Consider the following 27,884-nt stretch of genomic DNA (forward strand, 5'->3'; position numbering starts at 1 on the left):
AGAGTAATAAGCAACTGGCCTCTGTTCACCATTCTCTTCCAAATGACTTAGCACAGCGCCCACCCTGTAAGGAAATGCATCACAGGCTATGCATAGGGGCTTGCTCTCAATGAAATGTGTGATTGTTGAACTGCTGGACAGTAATTGTTTGAGGGTTTCAAAACTCTTATCATGGACTGTGGACCAATGCCATGGAGTTTTATTGTCCAACAACCTATGTAAAGGCTCAGCAATTGCTGCCTTATGAGGCAAGAATGCATGATAAAAATTCAGCAGCCCCAAAATGGCTTGCAGCTCTGCCTTGTTCTTAGGGGTAGGAGCCATTTTAATGGCTTTTACCTTAGAGTCTGTGGGGTGAATACCTTGTGCATCAATCCTAAACCCTAAGAACTCCGTGGAAGCCCCTCCAATACTGCACTTTTCTCTCTTCAATTTAAGCCCAGCAGAACGGAATCTACTTAACACCTCCTGCAGCCTGTCAGCTAACTCCTCTTCTGACTCCCCTGCAATTAGGACGTCATCAAAATAAGGGCATACCCCAGGAATACCCTTCAGTGTCCGTTCCATCACGTCCTGGAAAATTCCTGGGGTGACAGAAACACCAAATTGTAGGCGATTTACTCTGAAAGCCCCCTTGTGAGTGACTATCGTTTGAGTGTCTGCCATTACCCGGGTAACCGGCAGCTGTTGGTAAGCTTGAGCTAAGTCCAATTTAGCAAAAACTGCGCCAGACTGAATAGCAGAGAGAACGTGCTTGACTGACGGAACCGGGTATGCATGTGGGTTTAATGCTCGATTGACAGTAGACTTATAATCTGCGCAAATTCTAACCTCACCTTTCGCTTTAAGCAGTTACAATGGGAGTTTCCCACTCTCCCCCTTCCACTGGTTCCAGAACTCCCTGTTCCACTAATTTATCCAATTTGCTCTCAATCTTATGCTTGAGAGCGAACGAAACTCTTCTAGCCTTAATCCGCACCGGCAGTACATCGGGCTTAAACTTAAACTTAATAGGGGGTCCCATATACTTACCCAGCTTGTCATCGAAGACATCTGCAAACTTCTTGCAGACAGCTTCGAGGCTTGTGATCTGTGTGTTGTTAACTCCTCCCAACCAAACGCCCAGAGCATCAAACCAATCCAGCCCCACTAAACTAGTTCTCCTGCCTTCAGTAACCAGTACATCTAATGGTCCCCTGAAGTGTTTGTACTCCATTAATAAGGTAGCCTTCCTCTTCATTTTAATTGGGGCCCGTTGAAAATCTGTTAAACGTATGGGTGTGGGCTATAAAGGAATCAGCCGCTTGCTCTTGCCACAAATTGATTTGAATGTCTCAAAAGAGATTATTGAGACCGACGAACCCGAATCAATTTCTATCCTACAAGGTACTCCCTGCAGCTGGACATTAATTTTGATTTTGGGCTTGAGCAGTTGGTGGATTGCCGTGTGTGACAACACCACCCCATCACCCCTCCCACATTTGGGTGGAACCCTAGGGGGCTCTGTGCCTGGAGGTGGTAGATTTTTTGTACCTGCTAACTCGTTCAGACTTTCCCTTTTCCGGTTTTGGCAGACGGATACAATGTGTCCAGTTTTTCCGCAAAAATGACACTTTGCGTTTCTGAACCTGCACACCGTTCTCTGATGTTTACCCCCGCAGCTGGCACATTTGAACTCTGTCTCTCTGGAGCTTTGACTGTAGTGCTGCTGTTTGCTGCTTCCTTGGGGTCCACTCTGTCTTCCGCTGCAGTTCCCACGCCGACGCTGTGACCTTTCCAATTTTTGAAGTATCGCATCGATCTCTCCTTCCTCCCCGGTGTCTTCGCTTCCACCGTCCACAGCGCTTTCATGGTGAACAGACCCACTAGAGCCGCTGCTGGGTCTGGAAGCATTTTTCCTGCTGGTAACTTCATGAGCCATAGTATCGTCTATTACATCTTGTAGACTCATGGTCAGTTTTGCCATTATCTTTTCCTGCAGCCGTTCATCCCACAGACCAACAACGATCTGGTCCCGCATGTGGTCTTCTAGATCGGAAAATTTACAGAAATGGGAGGCTTGACGTACTACAGCAATGTATTCAGTCGACGACTATCCCGGTAACTGTTTCCGTTGGTAAAACTGTACCCGCCAATACAGCTCAGACCGCTTGGGCAAAAAATGTCTGTTCAATTTGGCTGTAAGGTTGTCGTAGGAAACGGACGCGACCTGAGTTGGCGTGCACAACCCAACGGTGATCTTATACACGTCCGGACTGCTGATGCACAACGCTACAGCTTTCATGCGGTCTTCAGTGATGCGATTTACCAGCAAATAGCCTTCCACCTGGCCCAGGTGTGCTTCCCATTCTTCTGGGTAATGAACATTGAATTCACAGATGTTTCCAAGCTTAGACATGCTGCCTCAGTCCTTGACAATCATTCACAGTGAAGAAATTAACTCCGTAATGCTCAGAGTGCAACAAAGTATCCCACCCTCATCGCCAGTGTTGTATATTATCAGGACCACATGGAAGTAACAGACAGGATTCACAGCAACAGTCTTTATTGCAGGTAGGCAGGAACAAAAGGACAATGGAGCCTCCGGAGCCCCCTTAAATACCTAGCCAGGTACATTCCCAAAACCAATCCCCACATCTGGAATTGCCGCCAAATGCTGGCCAGCCAATCCGAGCCTTGACTGGCGACACCTGTTGGTCCTAGTGGCTTGCTGTTATTGACAGTCCCCAGCATACACACCTTTGCCTGCCTTTTACTCCCAGTTTGGAATAAGACATGGACCGGATTTAATTTCCAACAATAGGTAATAGCTTAAATCACACCCAATAATGATTAAGATTATGATTCTTTCCTGTGTTCATTTCATTACTGAAATGGTAATGGCAGTTGACAAGTATGAAATTGGTCATCACTGCACAAGTTCACAGCTTTCAAAAGCCTTGCTATCTCTTTACATAATTAAGAAAGAAAATTATCTCAATTCTAGTTCCAATATACACAGAAACATCCATACTCACACACATGTTGTTGTTGTTGTTAGCTGCGAAGTCGTGTCCGACCAATCACGACCCTATGGACAACGTTCCTCCAGGCCTTCCTGTCCTCTATCATCTTCTGAAGTCCATTTAAGCTCACGCCTACTGCTTCAGTGACTCCATCCAGCCACCTCATTCTCTGTCGTCCCCTTCTTCTCTTGCCCTCAATCTTTCCCAGCATTAGGCTCTTCTCCAGTGAGTCCTTCCTTCTCATTATGTGGCCAAAGTATTTGAGTTTTAGCTTCAGGATCTGGCCTTCTAAAGAGCAGTCAGGGTTGATCTCCTCTATGACTGACTGGTTTGATTGCCTTGCAGTCCAAGGGACTCGCAGGAGTCTTCTCCAGCACCATAGTTCAAAGGCCTCAATTCTTTGGTGCTCAGCCTTATGGTCCAGCTTTCACTGCCATACATTGCAACTGGGAAGACCATAGCCTTGACTATACACACTTTTGTTGACAGGGTGATGTCTTTGCTTTTTAGTGTGCTGTCTAGATTTGCCATGGCTTTCCTCCCCAGGAGCGTCTTTTAATTTCTTGGCTACAGTCCCCATCTGCAGTGATCTTGGAGCCCAGGAAAATAAAATCTGTCACTACCTCCATTTCTTCCCCATCTATTTGTCAGGAATTGAGAGGGCCGGATGCCATGATCTTGGTTTTCTTAATGTTAAGTTTCATCCCAACTTTTGCACTCTCCTTCTTCACCCGCAACACGAGGCTCTTTAGTTCTTCTTCACTTTCTGCCATTAGAGTGGTATCATCTGCATATCTTAGGTTGTTGATATTTCTTCCGGCAATCTTAATTCCAGCTTTTGATTCATCTAGCCCTGCCTTTCTCATGATGTGCTCTGCATATAAGTTAAATAGGCAGGGCGACAGTATACAGCCTTGCCAGACTCCTTTCCCAATTTTGAACCAATCAGTGGTTCCGTGTCCAGTTCTCACTGTTGCTTCTTGGCCCACATATAGGTTTCTCAAGAGACAAATAAGATGGTCTGGTATGCCCATCTCTTTAAGAACTTGCCACAGTTTGTTATGATCCACACAATCAAAGGCTTTAGCATAGTCAATGAAGCAGAAGTAGATGTTTTTCTGGAACTCTCTAGCTTTCTCCATGATCCAGTGTATGTTGGCAATTTGATCTCTAGTTCCTCTGCCTCTTTGAAATCCTGCCTGTACTTCTGGTAGTTCTCAATCCACATACTGCTGGAGTCTAGCTTGTACGATTTTAAGCATAACTTTACTAGCATGAGAAATGAGTGCAAGTTTGAACATTCTTTGGCACTGCCTTTCTTTGGAATTGGAATGTAAACTGATCTTTTCCAATCCTGTGGCCACTGTTGAGTTTTCCAAATTTGCTGGCAAATTGAGTGTAGCACTTTTATTGCATCGTCTTTTAAGATTTTGAATAGCTCAGCTGGAATACTGTCACCTCCACTAGCTTTGTTGTTGCTCAGCTTTTCTAAGGCCCACTTCACTTCACATTCTAGGATGTCTGGCTCGAGGTCAGGGACCACCTCATTGTGATTATCAGGGACGTTAAGCTCATTCTTGTATAGTTCTTCTGTGTAATTTTGCCATTTCTTCTTAATCTCTTCTGCCTGTTAGGTCCCTGCCATTTTGGTCCTTTATCATGCCCATTTTTGCATTAAACGATCCCTTCATCTCTCCAATTTTCTTGAAAAGATCCCTGGTCCTCCCTATTCTATTGTTTTCTTCTATTTCTTTGCACTGTTCATTTAAGAAGGCATTCTTATCTCTTCTAGCTATTCTCTGGAATTCTGCATTCAATTGGGCGTATCTTTCTTTTTCTCCCTTGTCTTTCGCTTCCCTCCTTTCCTCAGCTATTTGCAAAGCTTCCTCAGACAGCCATTTTGCTTTCTTGCATTTCTTTTTCTTTGGGATGGTTTTAGTTGCTACCTCTTGTACAATGTTGCGAACTTCTGTCCATAGTTCTTCAGGCACTCCGTCTATCAGATCTAATTCCTTAAGTCTATTTGTCACCTCTACTGTATATTCAACAGGGATATGATTTAATCCATACCTGAGTGGCCTAGTGCTTTTCCCTACTTTTTTCAGTTTAAGCCTAAACTTTGCAACGAGAAGCTCATGGTCTGAGCCACAGTCAGCTCCTGGTCTTGTTTTTACTGACTGTATAGAGCTTCTCCATCTTTGCCTGCAGAGCATATAGTCAATCTGATTTCTGTGTTGACTGTCTGGTGATGTCCATGTGTAGAGCCGTCTCTTGGGTTGTTGGAAAAGAGTGTTTGCTATGACCATCGTATTCTCTTGAGAAAATTCTATTAGCCTGTGCCCTGTTCATTTTGTACTCCAAGGCCAAACTTGCCTATTCCCGTTTTCTTTTGGCTTCCTACTTTAGCATTCCAATCCCCCATGATGATAAGGACATCATTTTTTGGCGTTAGTTCTATAAGGTGCTGTAGGGCTTCATAGAACTGGTCAATTTCATCCTCTTCAGCATTGGTGGTTGGGGCATAGACTTGGACTACTGTGATATTGAATGGTTTGCCTTGGATTCAAACTGAGATCATTCTGTCATTTTGAGGATTGTATCCCAGTATTGCTTTTCCTACTGTTTTACTATGAAGGCTACTCCATTTCTTCTGAGGGATTCTTGCCCACAGTAGTATACCTGATGGTCATCTGAATTAAATTCACCCATTCCTGTCCATTTTAGTTCGCTGATACCTAAGATGTCAATGTTCAGTCTTGTCATCTCTTGTTTGACCACGTCCAGCTTTCCTTGATCCATGGATCTTACATTCCAGGTTCCTATGGAGAAAAAATCTTTACAGCATCGGACTTTCCTTTCACCACCAGACACATCCACAGCTGAGCGTCCTTTCGGCTTTGACCCAGTCGCTTCATTCTTTCTGGTGCTACTAGTACTAGCCCTCTGCTCTTCCCTAGTAGCATACTGGACGCCTTCCGACCTGAGGGGCTCATCTTTCAGCATCATATCGTTTTGCCTTTTGGTACTGTCCATAGGGTTTTCATGGCAAAGATACTGGAGTGAGTTGCCATTTCCTTCTCCAGTGGATCACATTTTGTCAGAACTCTCTGCTATGACCTGTCCGTCTTGGGTGGCCCTGCACGGCATAGCTCATAGCTTCATTGAATTATGCAAGCCCCTTTGCCATGACAAGGCAGTAATCCATGAAGGGGACTCACAGACATAGACACAACCAAACAGAAAAAGAGGTGCTCAAGGTGGAAATGTTTGCATTTAAAAGCAATCCAGGGCCCTGAACTCACAACAAATTGGGACCCAAATTCTTTGAACTATATCAAAGGTGGTGTTTACAGTAAACAGTACCTTTAGAAGGCAGTTTCATCTACTGGAGGCACTTTTCAGCAAGTTCATATATTTAGCTATGAATCACTGATAACAAAGTCTATATGCATTAATCAGTCCACTGAGACAGTATTTTCACAGTATTGCTTAAAGTCTGAACCTGGAGATTCATCTATATCAATTTCTCTTAAATTAGGAATTGCAAAGTAGATTCCTCATCTTCAAATTTAAATGTTTCATAAAGCACACAGCCCCCTCACATTATAATTAAGAGTCTGAACAGCCTACATGGAAGTTTTCAGTGACTCACTCATAAAATACCAAGTAAATCCAAGAGCTCAAAGTATTTGCTATCAAAGTGTAACCCGCACATGTTCACTTTAGGAACAATTTTTATTCAGTAGTTAAGTCTGCTGTTTAGAACATGATGTTATGCATATTTACCCAAATTTCAAAGTGATTTATTTTGTGAAAGGACCTGTTCTAATTGTTTAGGGTTGTTTAATATTTTGCTTGCTAATATTATGAATGAGAACAGTAGTTATAAGCTATTATTTTTACTTCTACAATAATTGGCAATTTGAAATGACTCTTGGTGAATAAAAAAACTACAAAAAGTTTATTTATTTTGTATATATTTTATTGGTATTTTTAACATAACATAAATCATCCAGTAATTTGTAAACAGTATGTTGTCTGGGTAACATTTATAAGACAATCTTTAACAATTGATTTCTATAATCTATATTCCATATGTTAATTTCAGTTGATTTCCCCTTTCCCCAAAGTATCTTTCTTTGCAAAACATTAGATTAAAACAAAATAATTCTCATTATTTTGATAAACAACAATTAAGTATATAGTTTTTCCAATAATCCTATTTGTCATTTTAGTTGCCTTATTGTAAATCCTGTTACCGTGCTTATTTCATCTTATTTCTCCCCCCAAATTCTAAATATTCTTACTAGTGACAATTTTCTCAACAATTAACTACATTTACATTGGTGGATTTAATTCTATTTTTTCCATATAAGCCCTTTCATACTTTTATATTTCTTAATCAATAAGTAAAAAGTAGAAAGAGAAAAGAAGAGAGAGACAAAAAAGAGGAAAAAAAGAAAAAAGACAAAAGACAAGACAAAAGCACTGAGATACAAAAAATAACATACGACTAAAGATATGTATCCCTCCTAATTTAATATATATTTATTCCCTCAATTTCTTATTCATTTTAACCATAGCTGAGAATGTATTTAATCTATTTAAACTTTAAGCATTCCATTCAGTAGATCTAATCATCTATTCCTTTAACTCTCATTCAAAACACATTTTTATGCTTATCGTCACATTTAAATAACTAAAACGATTGCTTTGTTTAAATCATTTCACCTTTTTTTTAGAGAAAGGAAAAAGAAAACATATTGTATTAATTATATAAAAAAACATCCAAGAGTAATATATTCCAAAGTTTTTCCATTTCTTTAGCCATATTCAAACAAATGTTTCTTATTGTATTAGTTAACAAAAAAAATCATCTCTCTAAGAGTAATATATTCCAAAGTTTTTCCATTTTTAGCCATATTCAAACAAATACTTTTTAAAGTATTCTCTCTGATAAGTCCCATTATCTATTTTCTTGATTTCCATTTTAATCTTTTTTCTCTGGCCATTGCCTTTCTTCATCAGTATGTTTTGCTGCATCATTCGTTTCCCTGTAAAGTATTTTTTCTCATTCTTTTCCTTATCTTCAAAGTTGCTTGGACATGTTGAAATATTTCCCATTTGAATTAAATCATGATTTTTTATTTTATACGGTTCCATCTTTAAGTATCTATCCTCAGAATTATGTTCAGTCATCTCTACTGTATGTTCCTGGGAAATTTCTTGGAGTGAAATTAAGTTGGAGATAAGTTGATTCATACTCTCAAGGTTGTTCTGTATTTCTTTGTGGTTTAAAATCATTGTCCTTTGAAATTGTTGCTGCTTATCATATGTTTCCTTTTGTAAAGTATTCATTGCTTCAGATTGGTTACTCTCACTTTGTTTACACAGCTGCATTTTTTAAGAACTTTGAGGGTCAGAGAAAAAAAACCCTCACCCACCAGTAGATGTCAGCGTTTGCTCATTTTTCAGGTCTTTCTAGTCTTTTTTTCTCTCTCTAAAGGGTAAGTTTTGCCGCTTCCGGTAACCAAAAGGAGGGAGTAGAATCCCTCTCCCTTTTTCCCCCCCCCGGAGATCTCTTATTTTTGGGACTTTCTTCTTCAGGAAAATAGGTAGGATAGAGAAAATCAATATTCTTACCCAGATTCAAGCATGCTGTTTAAAATCTGCTTAGTTTAAAAGCTTATGACTTCCGTTGTTCTCAGCTGTGACTGGACATGGAGTTAACCAGCATTTTCTTCTGTTGGTTTCTGGGAGGCTTCTCCTGGACCGTTTGGGGAGACCACTGTCTCTCCTAAGTCCCTGGGATTTCCTTCCTTCATTCCACCCCTTCAGGGTGGGTTCTGGCCCCTTAGGGTCCCCAACAAAAAGAAATTTCAGCCGAAGGGTTCAGCATTCCGAACCTTCCGACTGCTCCACTGAAAAATAGGAACCAGAAGCCAAAAAAAAACCCTACAAAAAGTTTAAATGTCTTAGTTTTCAAAGGTGATTGCAAGATTGAGATAAACATGTCTAGCTTTTTAAATAGACAATTTCTGATATTAATAGCAGCTGAGAATGTTCAGAAAATGAATATGAACAGAATAATCCATTTCTGAATGTTATAAAGTACTGTTTTTATTTGGTTGAAAACATTACGTATCAAGATGTTAGCTATGCTTCCTTCTTTTGACTGAGTAATATTCATATTTGGGAATATATTGATAACTGTAACCCTCAAACACTTGTGATTCTAAACCTTGCCACTAATATAGTCCTGTTTTTATAACCAAATTCTCATAATTTACTTATATACTGAAGGTGCCTATAATATGTTAACAGAACAACAATCTTATTTTAACAATTAAATTAAAAAAACCAAGATAAATTTATCAATTTTACAACACATTAAAGATGTTCTTTAAAAAGTGCAGTTTGGTTCTGGCAATTATCCTACAAAAGCTTAGGTGAACGAGCATACCTTTAGCACATCTTTTACAGTCAATACCATAACTGGAGTGCTTCTCCTGAGAAGGGGTTTACTCCTGATCATTACACTGTGAGGAATTGGAAGGAAGTCACCCAAAGCTGATCTCAAGACTCAGGTTGGTGGTAGTGACAGCAATTACATTTTGAATACTAATACTGCTTGAAACTTTATATAAAAAATTCCAATTTTTATTAACTAGAAGATTAGCATCTCTAACTTATACTACTGGTATCCTACTGTAGTTGTTAAGAAAACCAAATAATTCTTTTCCAGAAGAACTTGCTATTTTATAAAATAGATATTTACAAATCCTCCAGAATCCTATTCAGTTCTTCTACCATTCTTCATCAAAATTCTTTCTATGAATTATTTATTAACTATTATTTATAAAATGTATATGCTACTCATTGCACCAATAAAGCGACTTTGGGTGGCTTACAAAACAGTAAAAAAGCTAAATATAAAAACAGTTAAAATTAATAAGACTTAAGAACTGATAATGAGAACTGATAATGCCCAATAGGCAATGTGATATTCCCTTATTAACAAGCATCAGCTAAGGAACAGCTTCCACAAATATATGATCAGTAGTCCTGGAGACATTCCCAGAAAAACATAATTAATGTCAAAACTGGGGAAAACTCTAAAGATGAGTGTTTGCCCTATGTCCATATTAACGGGGACCAAAATCTCAGGAATATAAAGTGCACGTATGCCATCAGAATTTTCACTGCTTTATAAGGAATTGAGGTTCACCATGATACAGCAAATACTACTTGTATCATAATGTTTAGCTAAAGGATAGAACATAAAAATGTAGATATTTGGTTGAATGTATATAAAATTACTTAGCTGAAAGCTGAAAATGTCTTTATCCTGAAATATGTATTGATGTAAATGTAAACTCATTAAAATTATCTCATGCTAAGTATTGTACTTTTGTTAAATTATACCTTGTTCAAACTTGTTATAAAACTCATTTTGCTAACTAGTTTTAAGGGAGATTGAGCTGGTGCCAAACAAATCTGTGAGTGAATGCTTTCATTCTTTTACTAATTTTAAGCTCTTTAAAAATGGTACAAAAGTCCAGACTTGCCTTAATGTATTCGCTTTCAGGTTTCCTTTAAAAGCCTATATGTAGTTTGGCTCTTTCTTTGGTCTATTTAACAAAGCATTTCCTTTAGACCAGGACATCTAATGTGTTTCATTGATTGCAAATCAATTGTATAAGATAATGGGGAAGTTTCAGCTTTCAGTTTTGAGATAGGACCTTTTTAGATAAAAGTGCAAGAGAAATTTATATCCATCCTCCAGATGTGTTACTAAATGTGACTCACCATTATGACACTGTACTATAAAATAATACAATACTAAACAACAATCATATTGAGTGTGATGAAGGCAGACAAGGACTATTACAGTAGCCTGCTCAGATGGACTCATACTTCTTTCCCCTCCCCTACTCCCCCCAAGCCTTATTTGCCCTGTCAGAAGAACTGTGTTTGTTATAATATTGGTTGTATTTGACATTGTTTGTAATTGTTACAAACAATTACAAACCATGTAGTAACAATTACAATGTCAAATACAACCAATATTATAAACAAGATACAAATAATTTTATACAACCAATATTATAAACAAGATACAAATAATTTAAGTAATCCAGAGGGAAGGGACTCAAAAAGTTCTATCTCTTGTCACTGCTTAAGTGACATATCTTAAGTACATATCTTTCTGCTCACCCCATTTAGTTTAAGTAGGCTGGTTAGAAAGCATCAGAGATCTGTTCATGTTTCATTTTTTCTTCTGAAAAATGTCCAGGGACTGTATATGCTTCAGAGGGATTCAGACAAGAGAATGAACAAGACAACTTGAACATTAGGGCATCCATTCATTCAAGAGTTTAGTTGGCTGAATATTTATTAAGAAGAGAATACTTATTAAGGAACAATTTACGGTTATGTCCTATCCAGGAATACTGTTTCATCATTCCTAGTTCTGGATAATTGGTTTCATCCAAAAAGTCCTATTGCTCAGACAACACTGCTGGTTTAAGACGCTTGCTAACAGATGGCAAATTAGAAATTGATCAGAAAGTATCCATTATGCTAAGAATCAAGATATATTTTTTTCAAACATATTTTACTGTATATTAATGTGTGGACTTCAATTCCCAGAATTTCCCAGTCACCAATGCTGATTGGGGTATCTTGGGAGTTTATATATCAAAGTTTACAAGGTTGAGAAACTCTATATCAATGTTTAATTTCTGAATCATAATGACGAGCCCATGATTTATTGGTTATCACAATACTAACTACATTCCTCACCTTTTTCCTTGCTTAAGATGCAGTATAAGTACTCTGTAGGCTTCCATTTCACATACATAGCAACACACTTTTCTCACAGCAACGTCCTGCCAACTGAAGGAAAAAAATGGCTCTAAAAAAATGGCTCTTGCAGGGACGAGCCGAGGAGTTTAGTCATCATCTGGCGGACAAAATCGCTCGGATCCGGGCCGGCTTGGACTCTGACTGGGCAGAGTCTAATGTGGAGGAATCAGGCGGTCTTGAGCACGTTATCTGGAATGAGTTCGACCCTGTTTCCCCTGATGATGTGGACAGGATCATGGGGAGACTGAGCACCACCACCTGTTTGTTGGATCCGTGCCCCTCCTGGCTAGCTTATGCGGCTCGGGAAGGAACACGAGGCTGGTTCCATGCAGTGATAACTGCTTCTTTGAAGGAGGGTGTCTTCCCTGCCGCCTTGAAGGAGGCGGTGGTGAGACCCCTTCTCAAGAAGCCTGCTTTGGACCCGGCTGTTTTAAACAACTACCGTCCAGTCTCCAACCTTCGCTTTCTGGCGAAGGTTGTTGAGAGTGTGGTGGCGCATCAGCTCCCTCTGTTCCTGGAGGAAACTGATTATCTGGACCCGTACCAATCGGGCTTCAGGCCCGGACACAGCACGGAGACGGCATTGGTCGCGCTGGTGAATGATCTCTGGAGGGCTAGGGACAGGGGTTGCTCCTCTGTCCTGGTCCTATTAGATCTCTCAGCGGCGTTCGATACCATCGACCATGGTATCTTACTGCGGCGTCTCAGGGGGCTGGGAGTGGGAGGCACCGTTTTACGGTGGTTCTCCTCCTACCTCCAGGGCCGCTCGCAGTCGGTGTTGACAGGAGGGCAGAGATCCGCCCCGAGGTCTCTCATTTGTGGAGTCCCTCAGGGGTCGGTTCTCTCGCCTCTCCTGTTCAACATCTATATGAAGCCGCTGGGCGAGATCATTCGTGGTTTTGGGGTGGGGTATCATCAGTACGCTGATGATACCCAACTTTTTCTTTCCACCCCGAACCAACCCAGTGATGCCCTCTCCGTGATGTCCCGGTGCCTGGAGGCGGTTCAGGTCTGGATGGGGAGAAACAGGCTTCGTCTCAATCCCGCCAAGACTGAGTGGCTGTGCATATCGGCATCTCGGGTTAACCAAGTTATTCCATCCTTAATGATGGGGGGTGAGGTGTTACCCCCCGTCGATAGGGCTCGCAACTTGGGCGTCCTCCTGGATTCACGGCTCAATTTCGAAGACCATATAGGAGCCGTGACCAGGGGGGCTTTTGCCCAGGTTCGCCTGGTGCGCCAGTTGCGTCCCTATCTGGACCGAGACGCCCTACGCACAGTTACTCATGCGCTTGTGACCTCCCGTTTGGACTACTGTAACGCTCTCTACATGGGGCTGCCCTTGAAGACCACTCGGAGGCTTCAACTGGTGCAGAATGCGGCCGCGCGAGTTGTAATGGGGGTTTCCCGATACTCCCAGGTAACACCTCTACTCCGTGAGCTGCATTGGCTTCCGGTTGCCCTCCGGGTGAAATTCAAGGTGCTGGTTATCACCTATAAAGCCCTACATGGCCTGGGTCCGGGATATCTGAGGGAACACCTGCTGCCGGCATCAAATGCCCTTCGCCCAGTGCGCTCCCACAGGGAGGGTCTGCTCAGGGTCCCGCCGGTAAGAGACTGCCGGCGGGTGACACCCAGGGATAGGGCCTTCTCGGTGGGAGCGCCTGCCCTCTGGAACCAGCTGCCGGTGGAGCTGAGAACTGCCCCCGACCTCCGATCATTCCGCCGGGGCCTGAAGACCTGGCTCTTTGAGCTCTCGGGCCCAGACTGAGGAGGAATTTTTAATTTGGGGTTCTTTTTAACTGACTACAGGGTTAATTTAATATTTTTTAATTTGGTTCTTAATTTTTGTATTTTGGATTTTTAATTCCCTGTAAACCGCCCTGAGTCCTCAGGGAATAGGGCGGTATATAAATATAACTAAATAAATAAATAAATAAATAAATAAATAACCTTTGGACAAATCTTATTGCATTCTTTGACCAAGTGACAAAATTAGTGGATCAGAGGAATACTGTGGATATAATTTACTTGGACTTCAGTAAGGCATTTGATAAAGTAGATCACAACCTTCTACTTGATAAGATAGAAAAATGCGGGTTAGACAGAATCACCACCAGATGGATTCGTAGCTGGCTGACCGGCCGTACTCAGCATGTGGTCCTCAATGGAACAGCATCTACATGGAGGGAAGTATGTGGTGGGGTGACCCAGGGCTCTGTTCTGGGCCCAATGCTCTTCAACATCTTCATCAATGATTTGGACGAAGGGATAAATGGGGAACTCATCAAATTTGCAGACGACACCAAGCTGGCAGGAACAGCCAACACTCCAGAAGACAGGCTTAAGATACAGGAGGATCTGGACAGACTTGAACACTGGGCGCTATCTAACAAAATGAAATTCAATGGTGAAAAAAGTAAGGCTCTACTTTTAGGCAAGAAAAACCAAATGTACAGGTATAGTATAGGGGGTACCTTGCTCAATAGTAGTAACTGTGAGAGGGATCTCAGAGTCCTAGTGGACAATCACTTAAATATGAGCCAGCAGTGTGTTGCAGCTGCCAAAAAAGCCAACACAGTGCTAGGCTGCATTAACAGAGGGATAGAATCAAGATCATGTGAAGTATTAATACCACTTTACAATCCCTTGGTAAGGCCACACTTGGACTACTGCATCCAGTTTTGGTCACCAGTACAGAGAAGAGCAACAAAGATGATTAGGGGACTGGAGACTAAAACATATAAGGAACGGCTGCTGGAATTGGGTATGTCTAGTTTAATGAAGAGAAGGAAGAGAGGGGACATGATAGCAGTGTTTCAATATCTCAGGGGCTGTCACAAAGAGGAGGGACTCAAGCTATTCTTCAAAGCGCCCAAAGGCAGGACAAGAAGCAATGGATGGAAACTAATCAAGGAGAGAAGCAACCTAGAACTAAGGAGAAACTACCTGACAGTTAGAACAATTAATCAGTGGAACAATCTGCCTCCAGAAGCTCTGAATGCTCCAACACTGGAAGTTTTTAAGAAGAGTCTGGACAGCCATTTGTCCAAAATGGTATAGGGTTTCCTGCCTGAGCAGGGGGTTGGACTAGATGACCTCCAAGGTCCCTTCCAACTTTATTATTATTATTATTATTATTATTATTATTATTATTATTATTATTATTATTATTATTATTATTATTATTATATTACTTTGCAAGTATCCTTGAAATAATTTTCAGGGAACTCTCAGGGAACTCCAACATTAAAAAAATCACAAAAAATACAAAAACTTCACATTACAATTAAATTCTAACCTACACAATGAACACTTTACAACAATAGCAAAGTAGCATCTGAGTTGTGTCACTAACAATTCTCATCACTGCAAGTGCTTGCATCGCAGTATGTGAAGATTAAAAAAAGGTTTTCTTTTAATCATCTCTCTCATAGAACACTAATCTCAATTGCTAGTGCATCATAATTACCATCTATTGACAGTGCTCAGCACTGAGGCATTTTGTTTCATTCAGCCTTGGAGATGGGATGAGGTGGTGCATTTATCCTTATCTCCTTGGCCATTCTGATGGTTTGGAAACAGCCAGCAGCGCTATATTGGACTGGTTCTGTGCAGTTCAAATATGGGGTACCCTTTTATAGTGATTCTCTTCTCTGGAACTGGTTTCATTGTGTGTTGGTTGAGGAGTGGGGAGATAGCTCCCAAGGCCCACCATTTGTGCTACAGGATATATTCTCTCCTCTTATTCAACGTGAAAGCAGTGGGTAAGGTAATTTGTCACTCTGAGGTCCTGTATCATCAATGTTCGGATTTTACCCAATTTTATGTTTTGACCCCAAACTAGGCTAGCCCTATCTTCATCTAGTGTACCAGTTGTGCCCTATCCTAGACTGGGAAGCCCTTCAGTCATCACTCATGCTCTAATAATCACAGCTCCATTATTACCACAGTATCTGCAAGGGACTATTCTTGAAGACCACCCAGAAACTTCCATTGTCCAGAAAAAAAATTCCATGAATATTTTTTGCAAATTTTTTTGATGCGAGTAATAGAGTAACAACATTCATAACATCACGTTAGATCCAAAATGTAAAGGCTACCCATTAACATGCCTCTTTCTTTAACGGAATACGAGTGTTGAGGAATATTTGGTTGCATAAATTCTCTATTTAGTCACTGGCAAAACCTTTTTTGCTGGAGCAATTGTAAAGCTGAATACTTTTGATTTCACCTGCCTAATAACACCATTACACAATCGGTTTCCCAAACTATCCCTTCGTTATCTCCATGAATTGCGTGTGTAACTGCTTTTTTCCCCCTTCACTTTGTTAACTAGCATCAGGTGAGAATTACAACCCCCGAAGTACCGCACGAGCTGAACTTTCGGCGATTTCAGTTAGGAAACGACCCCTCTGTGCAGGGGTTTCCAATTCCTACCAATCTCCGATCAGCATTTAAATTTGCCATGTCCTTTTTTGCCGCAGATGCCGCCAGATTAAAACGTCGCGAATAAACTACGCCCTAGATTCAAAGAATCGGTATGTTTCATTTGTTCCAATGGAGAGTGCGAAAGCCCTTAAGAAACCAGCGAATTTGAAAGGGTGTGCTCCGATGTTAACAACTAAACTCTTGTCTCTTTCATTCCCCCTCTCCCCTTGCTCTGGGTGGGCCTAGGCCACGGTCTAGTACGCACGCGTCAGTTCCTCCCGGCGGAGATCAAAGAGATAAGGAACATGGAAGGTTTGTCCAGCCATTACTCCCTGGTTTCAGTAGACACCAGTATACGCATGGGAAATGAAAATGGGGAAATGTGTCCTTCCTTAAAAAATAAAAATGCGTAGATTAAAAACTTTCTCTTTGACAATTTTTGAAGCAGTTTTCTACTGTGACGAAGTTCCCATTCCACTCTGCAGTTCAAACTAATTGAATGACTATTGGTGATTTGAATGTCAAAAATTCAGGAAGCGAAGCATCCTATCATTATATCTACCTATGATAGCCGTTATTTAAACTCATGCTAATTATGTTAGGGGAAGGAGAAAGTTTTGAATCCTGTAAGATGGGCAATCCACATTTCTAATACATTCTTATGCATTTGCGGCCCCCAACATGGAGGTAACTGCCAATTGCAGTCGCGGAGCCAGAATTCTATTGAGGGAACGGTTAAGACTATATCACCTGGGCGGGGACAGGAGCTCGGCACGTGGGTAGGAAGCGGCCACGGCGGGTGTTGGAGGAGGAAAATGGCGGCGGCCACTGCCGCGCAGCTCACCGATGAGGAGCTTTTCTCGGAACTGAAGCGATTCGGTTTTTCGCCGGGACCGGTGACGGAAAGCACCAGGCCAGTCTACATTAAAAAGCTAAAGAAGTTGCGAGAGGATGAGCGGACGTCCGGGGCCCACAGCGTTGTAACCAACAAGACCCGGAACAGTAATAACAATACACCGGGTGCAGGCGGCGGCAACGGCTTGGGAGCTCGGTTGGGCAGCCCCGAACTCTTGTCTTTGTCCGGAGTAATTGGCGGGGGTGGTGTCCGGGCCCGCGCAACTCCCTTCGGTGGAAGCGGGGGCAAAGTCCTGCTGGGCTTCAGTTCTGACGAATCGGATGTGGAGGCCAGTCCCAGGGGCCAGGCTGGCGCCGCTGCAAGCCGGAGAGAACGGGGTTCAACCTCACGTCGGGATCCGAGGCCTGCAGGCGCGTCTGGCGCCGCCTGCCTCAATAATAGTGCCTTGGCAGAGTCGCCGGCCCGCAGGAAGCCCAATGCCTGGTGGGGAGCGACGACTAGACGGGCTACGGTCACGGCAGGGGCTTGGAAGCAGACGGAGGGCGGGAGAGCGACCGGCGACGAGGAAGACGCCCAGAAAGAGAAAGAGGAGGCCGAGCCCAGGCGAGAGCGATGCAAGAGCCGAGCAGTGAACGGGAACAGGCTGCTCGCCTCCGGCAGCGCAAATATGAGGGGAAAGTATTCGGACTCGGAGGAAGAAGACGAGGTCGCGGCTACCCAGCTGGGGCGAACGGAGGAATCCCTTATTCGCCACTATGTCTGCAGGAAGAATCTTTGTAAATCGGTCAGCCCCTTCTCCGCTCGCAAAGGTATTGCAGCCGGCGACGGCTTGCTGGAGGCGGGTCAAGGGCAAGGCTCTGCGGTTGGCAGTAGCTTTGCGGGGAACATCAGGGCTGCCGGCGGTAGTAAAAACGCCGAAAGAGCGGATAGGCGAGAGGATGATGAGGAGAAAGAAACACTAACAGCCGGAGATGGCGATTATCTGGACTCTAATCCACTTGCTCCCCGATATCGCGGCAGTTCTTCCAAGAAAACCAATCAGCTGTTATTGCCGCCACTGTTACCTGACGTAGACCATAGCAAAATAACTGACTCCTTAAGCAGTAGTAGGAAACCAGCCAACAATCATATTCTCTCTGATGCAATTGGTGGCTATAATATTGAACCAAGCATTTACAGTGCTACCAGCAGTCTGGCTTCAGGTGCTACCACCTCAGCATCCACTAGAATTAATCACTCCAATCACACAGGTTCCAATCATACATATTTGAAAAATTCTTACAACCCAAAGCTTTCGGAACCTGAAGAGGATCTGTTGCAGCAGTTTAAAAGAGAAGAAATATCCACCACAGGAAGTTTCAGTGCTCATTATTTGTCGATGTTCCTCTTAACTGCTGCATGTTTGTTCTTTCTGGTGTTGGGATTCACTTACCTGAGAATGAGAGGTTCTGGAGTAGCTGAGAATATGAGAATTGAGAGTAAGTATTAGGATGAAGAGCAATGCAACATTTGAGTAAATACATAAGTGGGAAATTTTAATTGGGAAGCCTATTTGTACTCAAGTTATATATTATACTGATGTTGACTTTTAAAGTATATATTTTTTAATGTTGATGAAGGGCTGCTTGTAAGTTAATTTATTTGGCTACACAATCTTTGGATTGTGTTTGACACTCAAAATATATTGGTTAATGTCATTTAGAAAGCTTGTTTTATTCATAAAATTTTCAAATGAAATATTTTTATAAATGTATTAAAGAATTATATAGTATACATGTTTACATTGCAGCTGTATAATCAAAATACACAACTCCTTGTACTCCTTATGTAGCAGTTTGTAATGCATTAAATCAGGCATGTCAAACTCACAATGTCACATGACTTTTTCCCCATTGCTGGCAGTGGTGGTGCGGTTTCGTGATGCATCCGGCCCACGGGCCCAGCAGTTTGACATGCCTTCGATTAAATGATCTAGAAACTAATAAGTTTAGCACTTATTTCTCTGACTATATCCTTTGAAGTGCATTTTCACATCAGTTTTGATAACTAGTGATTTCATTGCATGGAGTACTGGAAGTTGAGGGGAGACAATTTTTTAAAACAAGCCTGATTGTTTTTACTTTAAGGGGTTTTAACACTGAAGTTCTTGAGCAAAATGAACTAGTTAACTTAGAGCAGTACTAATATGTTTTTGATAAAGCATGGTTGACTTCAGTATATTTGTGCAAAAAAGGAACTTTATGCAGCCTTTTCCTTTTCCCAACTCGAGACAAAGTAGCACTCTCAAGTGAATTCTTACAATTGAGTATTAATGGTATAATTCTTGGTTTTGAAAATATTAGTTTACCTTCATGTTTTTTCTCATGTGCTTTGCTTTATTATTTCAAGTTTTTAAATGTTGCTTCCTGATAAATGTGTTGCTTCATTTTTTAAAATTTATGATTAGCATAGTAGAAAGATGACTTAAAAGTTTAAACCACAGTTTTTAATTTGCTGTTTGAGTCTTCAGGTGCATAATTATTTACAGAGATGAAATTATATTTGGATTTTGCATTGCTATATGCACTCATTTTAAATTATTACATTGTTTCAAAATGAGATATCCCCATATCCCCATCTCCTTTCTCCTATTTCCTTTCTCTTATCTTCTCATCTCTTATCTTTTCTTATCTTCCTATCTGGTGAATTGTTCTTTATCCACTGGCAGTTTCCCAGACTATTTTAATCTCATTCTTTTTCATGATTTCTTGAAAGAAATGTTCCTGGATCCCTCTTTAACTTAATTGTGCTCTTTCCCCATTTTATCCAGAGATCTTAAAGTAGTTGCCCTTCACAATTGATTTCTTATTTATCTTCCAGTGGCCTTCTCCTGTCATGTTAGTCATGGGTTGGAGCAAGTCATGTAACTGAAAGCGGTTTTTCAAGTTCTTAATGAAGTTCTGGTGGCTGAAACCAAACACCTTACAATGGCCTTAATCCTTTTGGATTTTATTCACTTAAGCATCAAATATTGATGCCTATGTCTTTGGAAACAATTGGCTAAGCGCTTGATTAGTTTGCCTTTGTCTTCCCATTTTTATTTTTTGCAGTACTGGATGGAGGATTAAACCGGGCATTCCAAGTATCAGTCTTGGTTGGTATTTCAATTATTTTTTATACTCTTGTTTTGATTGTCCTGATTCATGATAAGGATTTTCAGTCTCACTGTTACAGTGAGACTGTAATGCTGTTCCATTATGGTCAACCATGGTGGATTATTTCAGCTTGGTGCTCTCATTACCTCCAGTTAAATATGAAAAATATAGAGGTTGTTGTCTTTCAACTCTTTCTCATCCTTTGCTGTGTCCTCAATTTGTCTCCAAAACTCCTGGATTGCCCAGTTTCTTTTAACTGAGGTCTTGATTAATAATCAGCTGACATTGAAAGAATAACCATTCAACTGAGCAAAACCATTCAACTGAACATACATATTCTTTAACCCCTCAAGTTGTCTATCTTTGCAACCCCAAGGCCTAGAGGAAAAGTCATGTTTTTTTAAATAGACATTTGCAGTTAGGTAATGTGAGCAGTATGCTAATCTCCAGAGAGATGTTATTTTAAGGAGTAGGTGGAGATCAGGGAAGGCCTTTTCCTGGATTCCAATAGATGAAATTTCATCAGTGATGGGACCCAAAACAGGCCAATCTTATTTGAATATATAGGATGGGTAGTGCTGTGAGCCATAGTAGGTCATTCATTAGTTCAGCTCTATGCCGTGTAAAGCTTTATACTTTATAACCAGCATCCTGAAGTCAAATGGTAACCACTGTAATGTATATAGCAGTGGTATTGACTTATAAGTAGTCTTCCTTTATTGACGACATTTGGGAGCAGCAATTCAGTCACTGACAGGGTTGTAAAGTGAAAAGTCACTTGACCATAGCTGACATACATCAATTCCATCAGCAATTGTTAAGCAAATTACCATGGTCATTAAGTGTGATGTCTTGTGACTATAACTTGTGACTTTCCTCTGGCTTTCTCGACTTGTCAGAAGCCAGCTGTGAAAGTTGCAAAAGGTGAACACATGACCATTGGATGCTGCAATCATTATAAATGTGTACCAGTTTACAAGTGTCTAAACCACAATCACATGACCAGCGGAATGCTGCAACAGCTGCAAGTTCAAGGACTGGTTGTAATGTCCCTGTTTACTACTGTTATAGTAAGCGAGGGCTACCTGCAGTGGGACTGCTAATGCTGCAATATCTTTACTGTCTGCCTCTCTTGAGTGGCTTCAAAGGCAGTCCCACTTATAGGATATTGCAGTAACCCAACAAAGTGATCAAGACATGAGTGACCATGAGGAAGCCCTTAGTGTTGGAATGAGCATAATTGATAGAAAAGATGTACCTTTACAAGGTTTTCCTAGAGTCCAGGAAGTTCGTCAAATAGAGTCCCAATTCTAGAATAGTTCAGGACCAGAAATGAAAGACTGCAAGCATGGTCACTTTTGCCCAAGGTTCTGGCAATTTCAACTCCCTCTATCACTTCTTTTCTATTAGTAAGAATTAGGTCAGTGTGGTAAGGATTTAATCTGAGCCTGTTCCTTCCCATTCAGACACTGGGACAAGACTTTAATTGCATTTCTCCCTATAATCCTGCTTTATTTTATATTTTATTGGGCAAAGTTTTCTTTTCCCTTTTCCAAGATCACAGACTCCAGGATTTCAAGAACTTGCCCCATGAATACTAAGTTGACTCCTTTCCTTTGACACAGTGAGTGTCTGGTGGCCTTTATAAATGCTTTAAATATTTTTTATTTGGCTAGTAAAGTGAGGCTTGGTTATTTCATTGTTTTATCATGACAATTGGTAGTTTTCACGTAAATGTTTATTTTGTGTGATGGAGTATATTGTAGGACATTTTTTAAATTGTGCGATGGTGTTTCATTTGTTTTTGTGGAAAGTGTTGGTTTTATTGATTAGCTGATATAAATAATTTAACTGGGAAACATAATTATTGTGTTCTCTTTTTGATTTGTACTGAGTCTTGCTAAAAGTGCATAATAAATTATTACTAAATAAGATGTTTAACTGTAGGCTAGATTGAGAAAACAAAAATATTCTGGAAGAAGGCAATAACAGTGCTGTTGCCAAGAAAATAGAATGGGTGTGTTTATGAAATCACCAGCAGTCAAACTTGTTTTTAAGTTGATTTTAAATGTATGTTAATAGTTTAGCATTTTTAGTTCAAATTGTAGACATTATGATTTTGTCATAGACAACTTGCATACAAAGCTCAACAGAAGAAGCCTTTCCTGAATTAACTTGTTATAATATCTGATAATTGCATTTTATGTTCACTTTCTAAATTTGTCTACATTAGAATAATCAAATATGACTGTTACTAATTTATTAATTTAGACATCAAGAGTGAGAATTTGTGTTGTCCTTGAGAATTATCTGTGCAACTCTATACATGGTTATATTTTGCATGCTTTTAAACATTTTGACTTGTATGAGAACTTTTATTTACTAGCAATACATATTTTGTTATTTAATAATGGAGATTACCAAGATATACTACAGAGATGCTGGATATCATTGAGACATCGACCTGTTCTGAATTCTGTCATTCTGCTGCAAAATGTGATGATGCATTTAGGAGCTAGTTGAATACTTCTGTAATATAATTACAATAATTGGCATATTTAGTATATCAATTGTTTTTCATTTATAGATAATAATCCAACCAATGGGGAACCAAAAGTAAGTATGAATTAATAACTTTGGTAAGCTTTTATAACACTTATTTAAATTACATGGATTATTGGCTTTAAAATTATTAAGTAAATTTACCCTACAAATTTTGCTGGCTGTATGATATATCAGTTATAAGGGATTTATATTTTTTTAAAATATTAGTGATTGTGAAGAAGCCTACAGAAGTTAATGTCTCTCTGATAAGAACTTAGTTATGCACATTCTGCAACTTAGTAATATTTTATGCACAAGTCTTGGTCATGCATATACTTTAGAATGCACATGAGAACATCACTTAAGTCATTTTATCTGGAATTTATGAAAATTCTGTATTTCAGAAATTAAGGTACATCTCTTTAAAATATGTAGCAGTCTACTGCAATGTAGATCACATGAAGATTATATATTTATTTAAATTTTATTCTGGGTGTCTCACAGCAAAGAAATTAAAATCAATAAAAGATAAAAATAAAAGATGGCAAGTGTTATTTAGCAAGAATTCTCATACTCACATCATTAAAGGCCTGGGTGAATTGCTCACTCATTATATGCTATAAAAATCCTAGCTGAAAAATATCATTTTTGGATATAAATAGTCATAGAATTATGAATGATTTCAGAACAAAACATGTTAATTCATTTTTTAAATTTTCTAGGTAGACAAACCAATTCTCATGAACTGTTTATATAGACTTCATGAAAAGTTGGCTCAAATGGCAGGTAAGTCTTTAAAATTAATACATAGTTTAATTAAAAGCATTCAAATGTAAAGTATTTTGATACTTTCAGGAACAAAATATGAGACTAAACAATATGAATTTCTTTTAAAAAATTTTTATTAAAGAGAATTGCAATAGTAACAATACAAGCTAAAGAATAGAAAGTAAAAAGTCAAAGCAGAAAAAGAATAGAATATAAACAATTTTAATAACTTCGCCTCCTCTTAATTTACAACTAATGATCTCTTCATTTTATCTCCCATCACATTTCAGCCATGGGGTCAGCAAAAGTCCATTAAGGGTTGCCAGAAATAATAATGTATCTATTTTAATCTTGATCAAATAAGCCAATTTAGTATTACTTTCTTTTACTTCTAACAATCTTAATGTTTAGTCCATTCAAGTAATATCATAGAACTTGATTTCTTTTTTACCCCTTCTCAAAGATTAATTCAAGCTTTAACAAACCTTTCATAAATCTAATGTAAAAGAATTATCCAGATTTATTATTTGTAATTCTCTCTTGATTTTTAAAGCATCAACCAATTTTTTTTTGTATATTGAATTAAACATCTTTCTCCTTGTTATTCTTGTAGCTTGTCACTTGTAGAACCACTTTCAATGTCAACACTGTTTCCGTCTTGACAGATAAACTTGTTCCTTTTCTTCCAAAACATTTTTGGACCTAATCTATCCAGAGAAGCAAACATCACTATTTATTGATACTAACTTCTAATTCTATTTTTTCAAAAGTATTTTTAAATATTTCCATTGTTTCCATATTTTGTATCATTCTGTAGCTTTTAATTATATTTATGTATTTTTCTCCTTTAATTTTTTTGTAGTGTTCATTTTTTTAAAAAAACTGTTTATTTCTTTTATGTCTTAGAATAAATTCAAAACAAGTTGATTTCCCCATGGGAAAGATGCTTTATAATTAATTCCAAAATCTTAATTTCAAACTTATGTGGGCCCTTAATCCATATGTAACTTTTTAACATTAGTCTTAATTGACTTTTCGCTGTTTATTTCACATTTTTAAAGTTCTTACTACTGTATGTAGTTAACGTTTTCATTCAAGATTAAAGGCAGGTTTTATTTGGTCGTTAGACTTGTCAATCTAAAGTTTTCTAATAGCTGAAAAGTAATTATAAGCAATGTATGTTATTAGAAAAGAAAGTATATGAACTCAGTGTCATTTTAAAGTCACTGACTGCAGTTTGAGTAAGATGGCTATTCTCTCCTCTCCCAGGCTCAGAACCCACTGTCTTATTGTCTCCTCATGAGGAGCAATTGTCTGGAGTACTTATGATTTCCCATCCTCTCTTTGTTGGTCCTCTCTCTGTCTGCAGAGGTTCAAAGAGCCCATCAGTTCGCCAGCAATTCATTCTTTGCAGTGATCTCCAGCTCCATTTTTTGTTATACTATCTTCAGTCTTGAAAAGTCAAATTTCTTACTAAATTTGTGATGTAATACAAGACACATTTTTTTAATTATATTGTGAAATATAATTTAAATGAAAATTAAAGAATAAAGTGTACATGTTGGTTGGAGATGACTATAGAAAGCTCAATCCTTAGTAAAGCACTCTCTTTATTACAACCACTTATCAGTCCTTTTCAGGGCTTTTTTTCTCATAGAACGCTCAGAACGGAGTTCCGGCACCTTTTTTGGATGGAACCTTGTAGGGTAGGCAAGGCAGGTTGTATGACATGTGTGAGTTCCGGCACCTTTTTCTTTTACAAAAAACGCACTGGTCCTTTTAAAGACTTAATACCACTGATTTTGAGGAAGAGCAACTTATCTTGTGAATGTAATATTATTTAGTTTATGAGATTTGTTTGAATACTAGTAGCTCGGGTTGATAGCTGGGCTGTTGGTTTGATCTCCGGGCTTGGTAATTAGGTTGCAAATGTTTCATGTCCATTCGAGGGGACATCTTCAGTGTGGTTTGAATTGTTCAATCAACATCTTCAACATATACAACATCTTCACAGACATCCGATTCATGATAGAAACCGAGAACAACAATGAACTGCCATTCCTGGACATCCTTGTAACCAGAACCACCAATGGCCAATTTCTAACATCTGTATACAGAAAGACAACACACACACAGACCAAATCCTCAACTTCCATAGCAACTACCCCAAATGCTACAAACAAAGCTGTATCAGAGCACTTTTCAGAAGAGCAGAATCCCATTGCAGCACCACAGAAGCCGAACAGACACACTTATACAGAGTCTTTGAGAGAAATGGATATCCACGAAACCTCATCTGGTGATCCCTAGACACAAACAGCACAAACACCCCAAACAACACAACTACAACAGAAACAGCAACAACCAAACGAATCACAATTGTTTACATACAGAACATTTCAGAGATAACAGCAAGACTACTACACCAACATGATCTCACAGTAGCCTTCAAACCAGCTGCAACTCTCAGACAGACGCTATTAAAACCTAAGGAGCCAACAGAAAGAAATCAAAGATCAGGTATCATATACCAAGTCCAGTGCAACTATTGTGAAAAGAACTATGTGGGCCAAACAGGAAAAAAGCTATTTACCAGACTGCATGTGCCTTCCCTGGCTATCAAAAGATACGACCCATTGTCCCTCATGTCCGTTCACAAGGACTCGGAAGGACACAAGTTCGATCTAACTGGGACCACAATTATAACCCAAGCAAAGTCAAGGAGAGAAAGAGAATTCCTCGAAGCCTCTCCACCAACCAATTAGTGAACAGACACATTGACACTGACCCCGCCTACCAATCACTGAGAGCGAGAGAGCTGCTTCAACTGAAATACCAGAAGCAACATTCTAAACAAACCGAACACAATTCAAACTGCACTGAAGATGTCCCCCTGAATGGAGACGAAACATTTGCAACCTAATTATGAAGCCCAGAGATCAAACCAACAGCCCCTATTTAGTTCATTTATTATTATTTAGTTTATTTATATATTATTTAGTTTATTATTTATTTTTCTTTTAAAATAAAAAAATACTTTTCCCAGGTTTTTTTGAAGTTGCTGGTTCTACAGACATGAATCCTATTTTTTTTAAAAAAAATGTGTTACCTTGTTTTTTTTAATTAACTGAAAGCATTTATGTCAAAGCAATTGACTAACCTGTAGATGAAAAATGATTATAGTTATCTACTTTGGAGTGAGATATTGTGGAAGATTGGTAAAAGAATGAAACAGAATGTACATAAATAATTGAGATAGCAGATACAAGTCAGATCACAGTTATCTGATAGCACAAGTGGAATGTGTATGGAGATTATCAACCATTTTGAAAAAGCACTTTTGGGACAGCTCAAGTGGAAATAAATCTGGAAAGAAGCATTTCAAATAATTTGAAGAAATTTCACCTTAAACAAATTTGGGTAGCCTTTGCTTCTTTGATCTTGGATGATTGCTGGGGGCTTGACAACATGTTTTATTACTCAATTAAAATAGTTAAAAGTACATCTCTTAGATATTTTGAGAGAATTTTTTATTTGCTTTTGTAACCAGATTACCATGCTTTTATATTAATATCCTAAAGGATTATGGACAATACAGTATTACAGAACTACATTCAGATTTTATGCACTGCAGGTTGAAAACAGATACAGATATATGCAATATGATTTTCCCAATTACTCTCTCATCAATTCCAACATGTAACCTAAATTTGCTCTGCTAAGTTGCCCTACCCATTCTGTCACTATTAGATGGAATACTATTTTTCATTTTTATAAGATAGATTTTGTTCCTACGTACCTATATGTAATATAAAGTGCTCTCTGTGTGTGTGTGTTTGTGTAATGTAATATATGTGTGTGTACACACACACAGTAAATAAAAATGTATTTTTCCCAGGTGATCATGAATGTGGAAATTCTGTAAAGAAGGGTCTTTCCATACAAGAAGCTGCTACTTATTTAAAAGTAAGTAACATTAATTTTAAAATGTATTGTTTACTTTTTAAAAATTATTTTAAAAACCTACAGAGTTAAAAATACTGATAGTGTATTGCATGTATATATTTGCTTGTAAGAAGTCATTTTGAATTTTTAAGTATTCATATTTAAGCAAAAGAAATATCAAATGTATAGGCTTTTTAAAAAATATTGTGTGTTCTTGTCTGATCAATTTATTCATTATCTATTTGGTGTGATGATAAATTAATAGGCTTAAATTCTGCAATACTTTTAATCTGTATCTATATATTAAATATGTGCAAGTAGCCCTCATTTTAA

General features: G+C 39.2%; 1 protein-coding gene across 2 annotated transcripts in view; it reads left to right on the top strand.

Annotated features, from left to right (window-relative positions):
- The first annotated feature begins 17,004 nt into the window (after positions 1–17,004).
- Positions 17,005–27,884, top strand: part of LEMD3 (LEM domain containing 3) — a 32,444-nt gene continuing 21,564 nt past the window's right edge. For both annotated transcript variants that reach the window (XM_081331556.1, XM_081331557.1), the window contains exons 1-4: positions 17,005–18,638; positions 22,882–22,910; positions 23,561–23,624; positions 27,505–27,572. In XM_081331556.1, the coding sequence (XP_081187682.1) occupies positions 17,120–18,638; positions 22,882–22,910; positions 23,561–23,624; positions 27,505–27,572 (1,680 nt within the window). In that variant the 5' untranslated portion in view covers positions 17,005–17,119. The remainder of the gene's footprint in view (positions 18,639–22,881; positions 22,911–23,560; positions 23,625–27,504; positions 27,573–27,884) is intronic.

This window comes from Vipera berus (genome assembly GCF_964194415.1).
Source record: "Vipera berus genome assembly, chromosome: 6".
Taxonomy (NCBI): Eukaryota; Metazoa; Chordata; class Lepidosauria; order Squamata; family Viperidae; genus Vipera; species Vipera berus.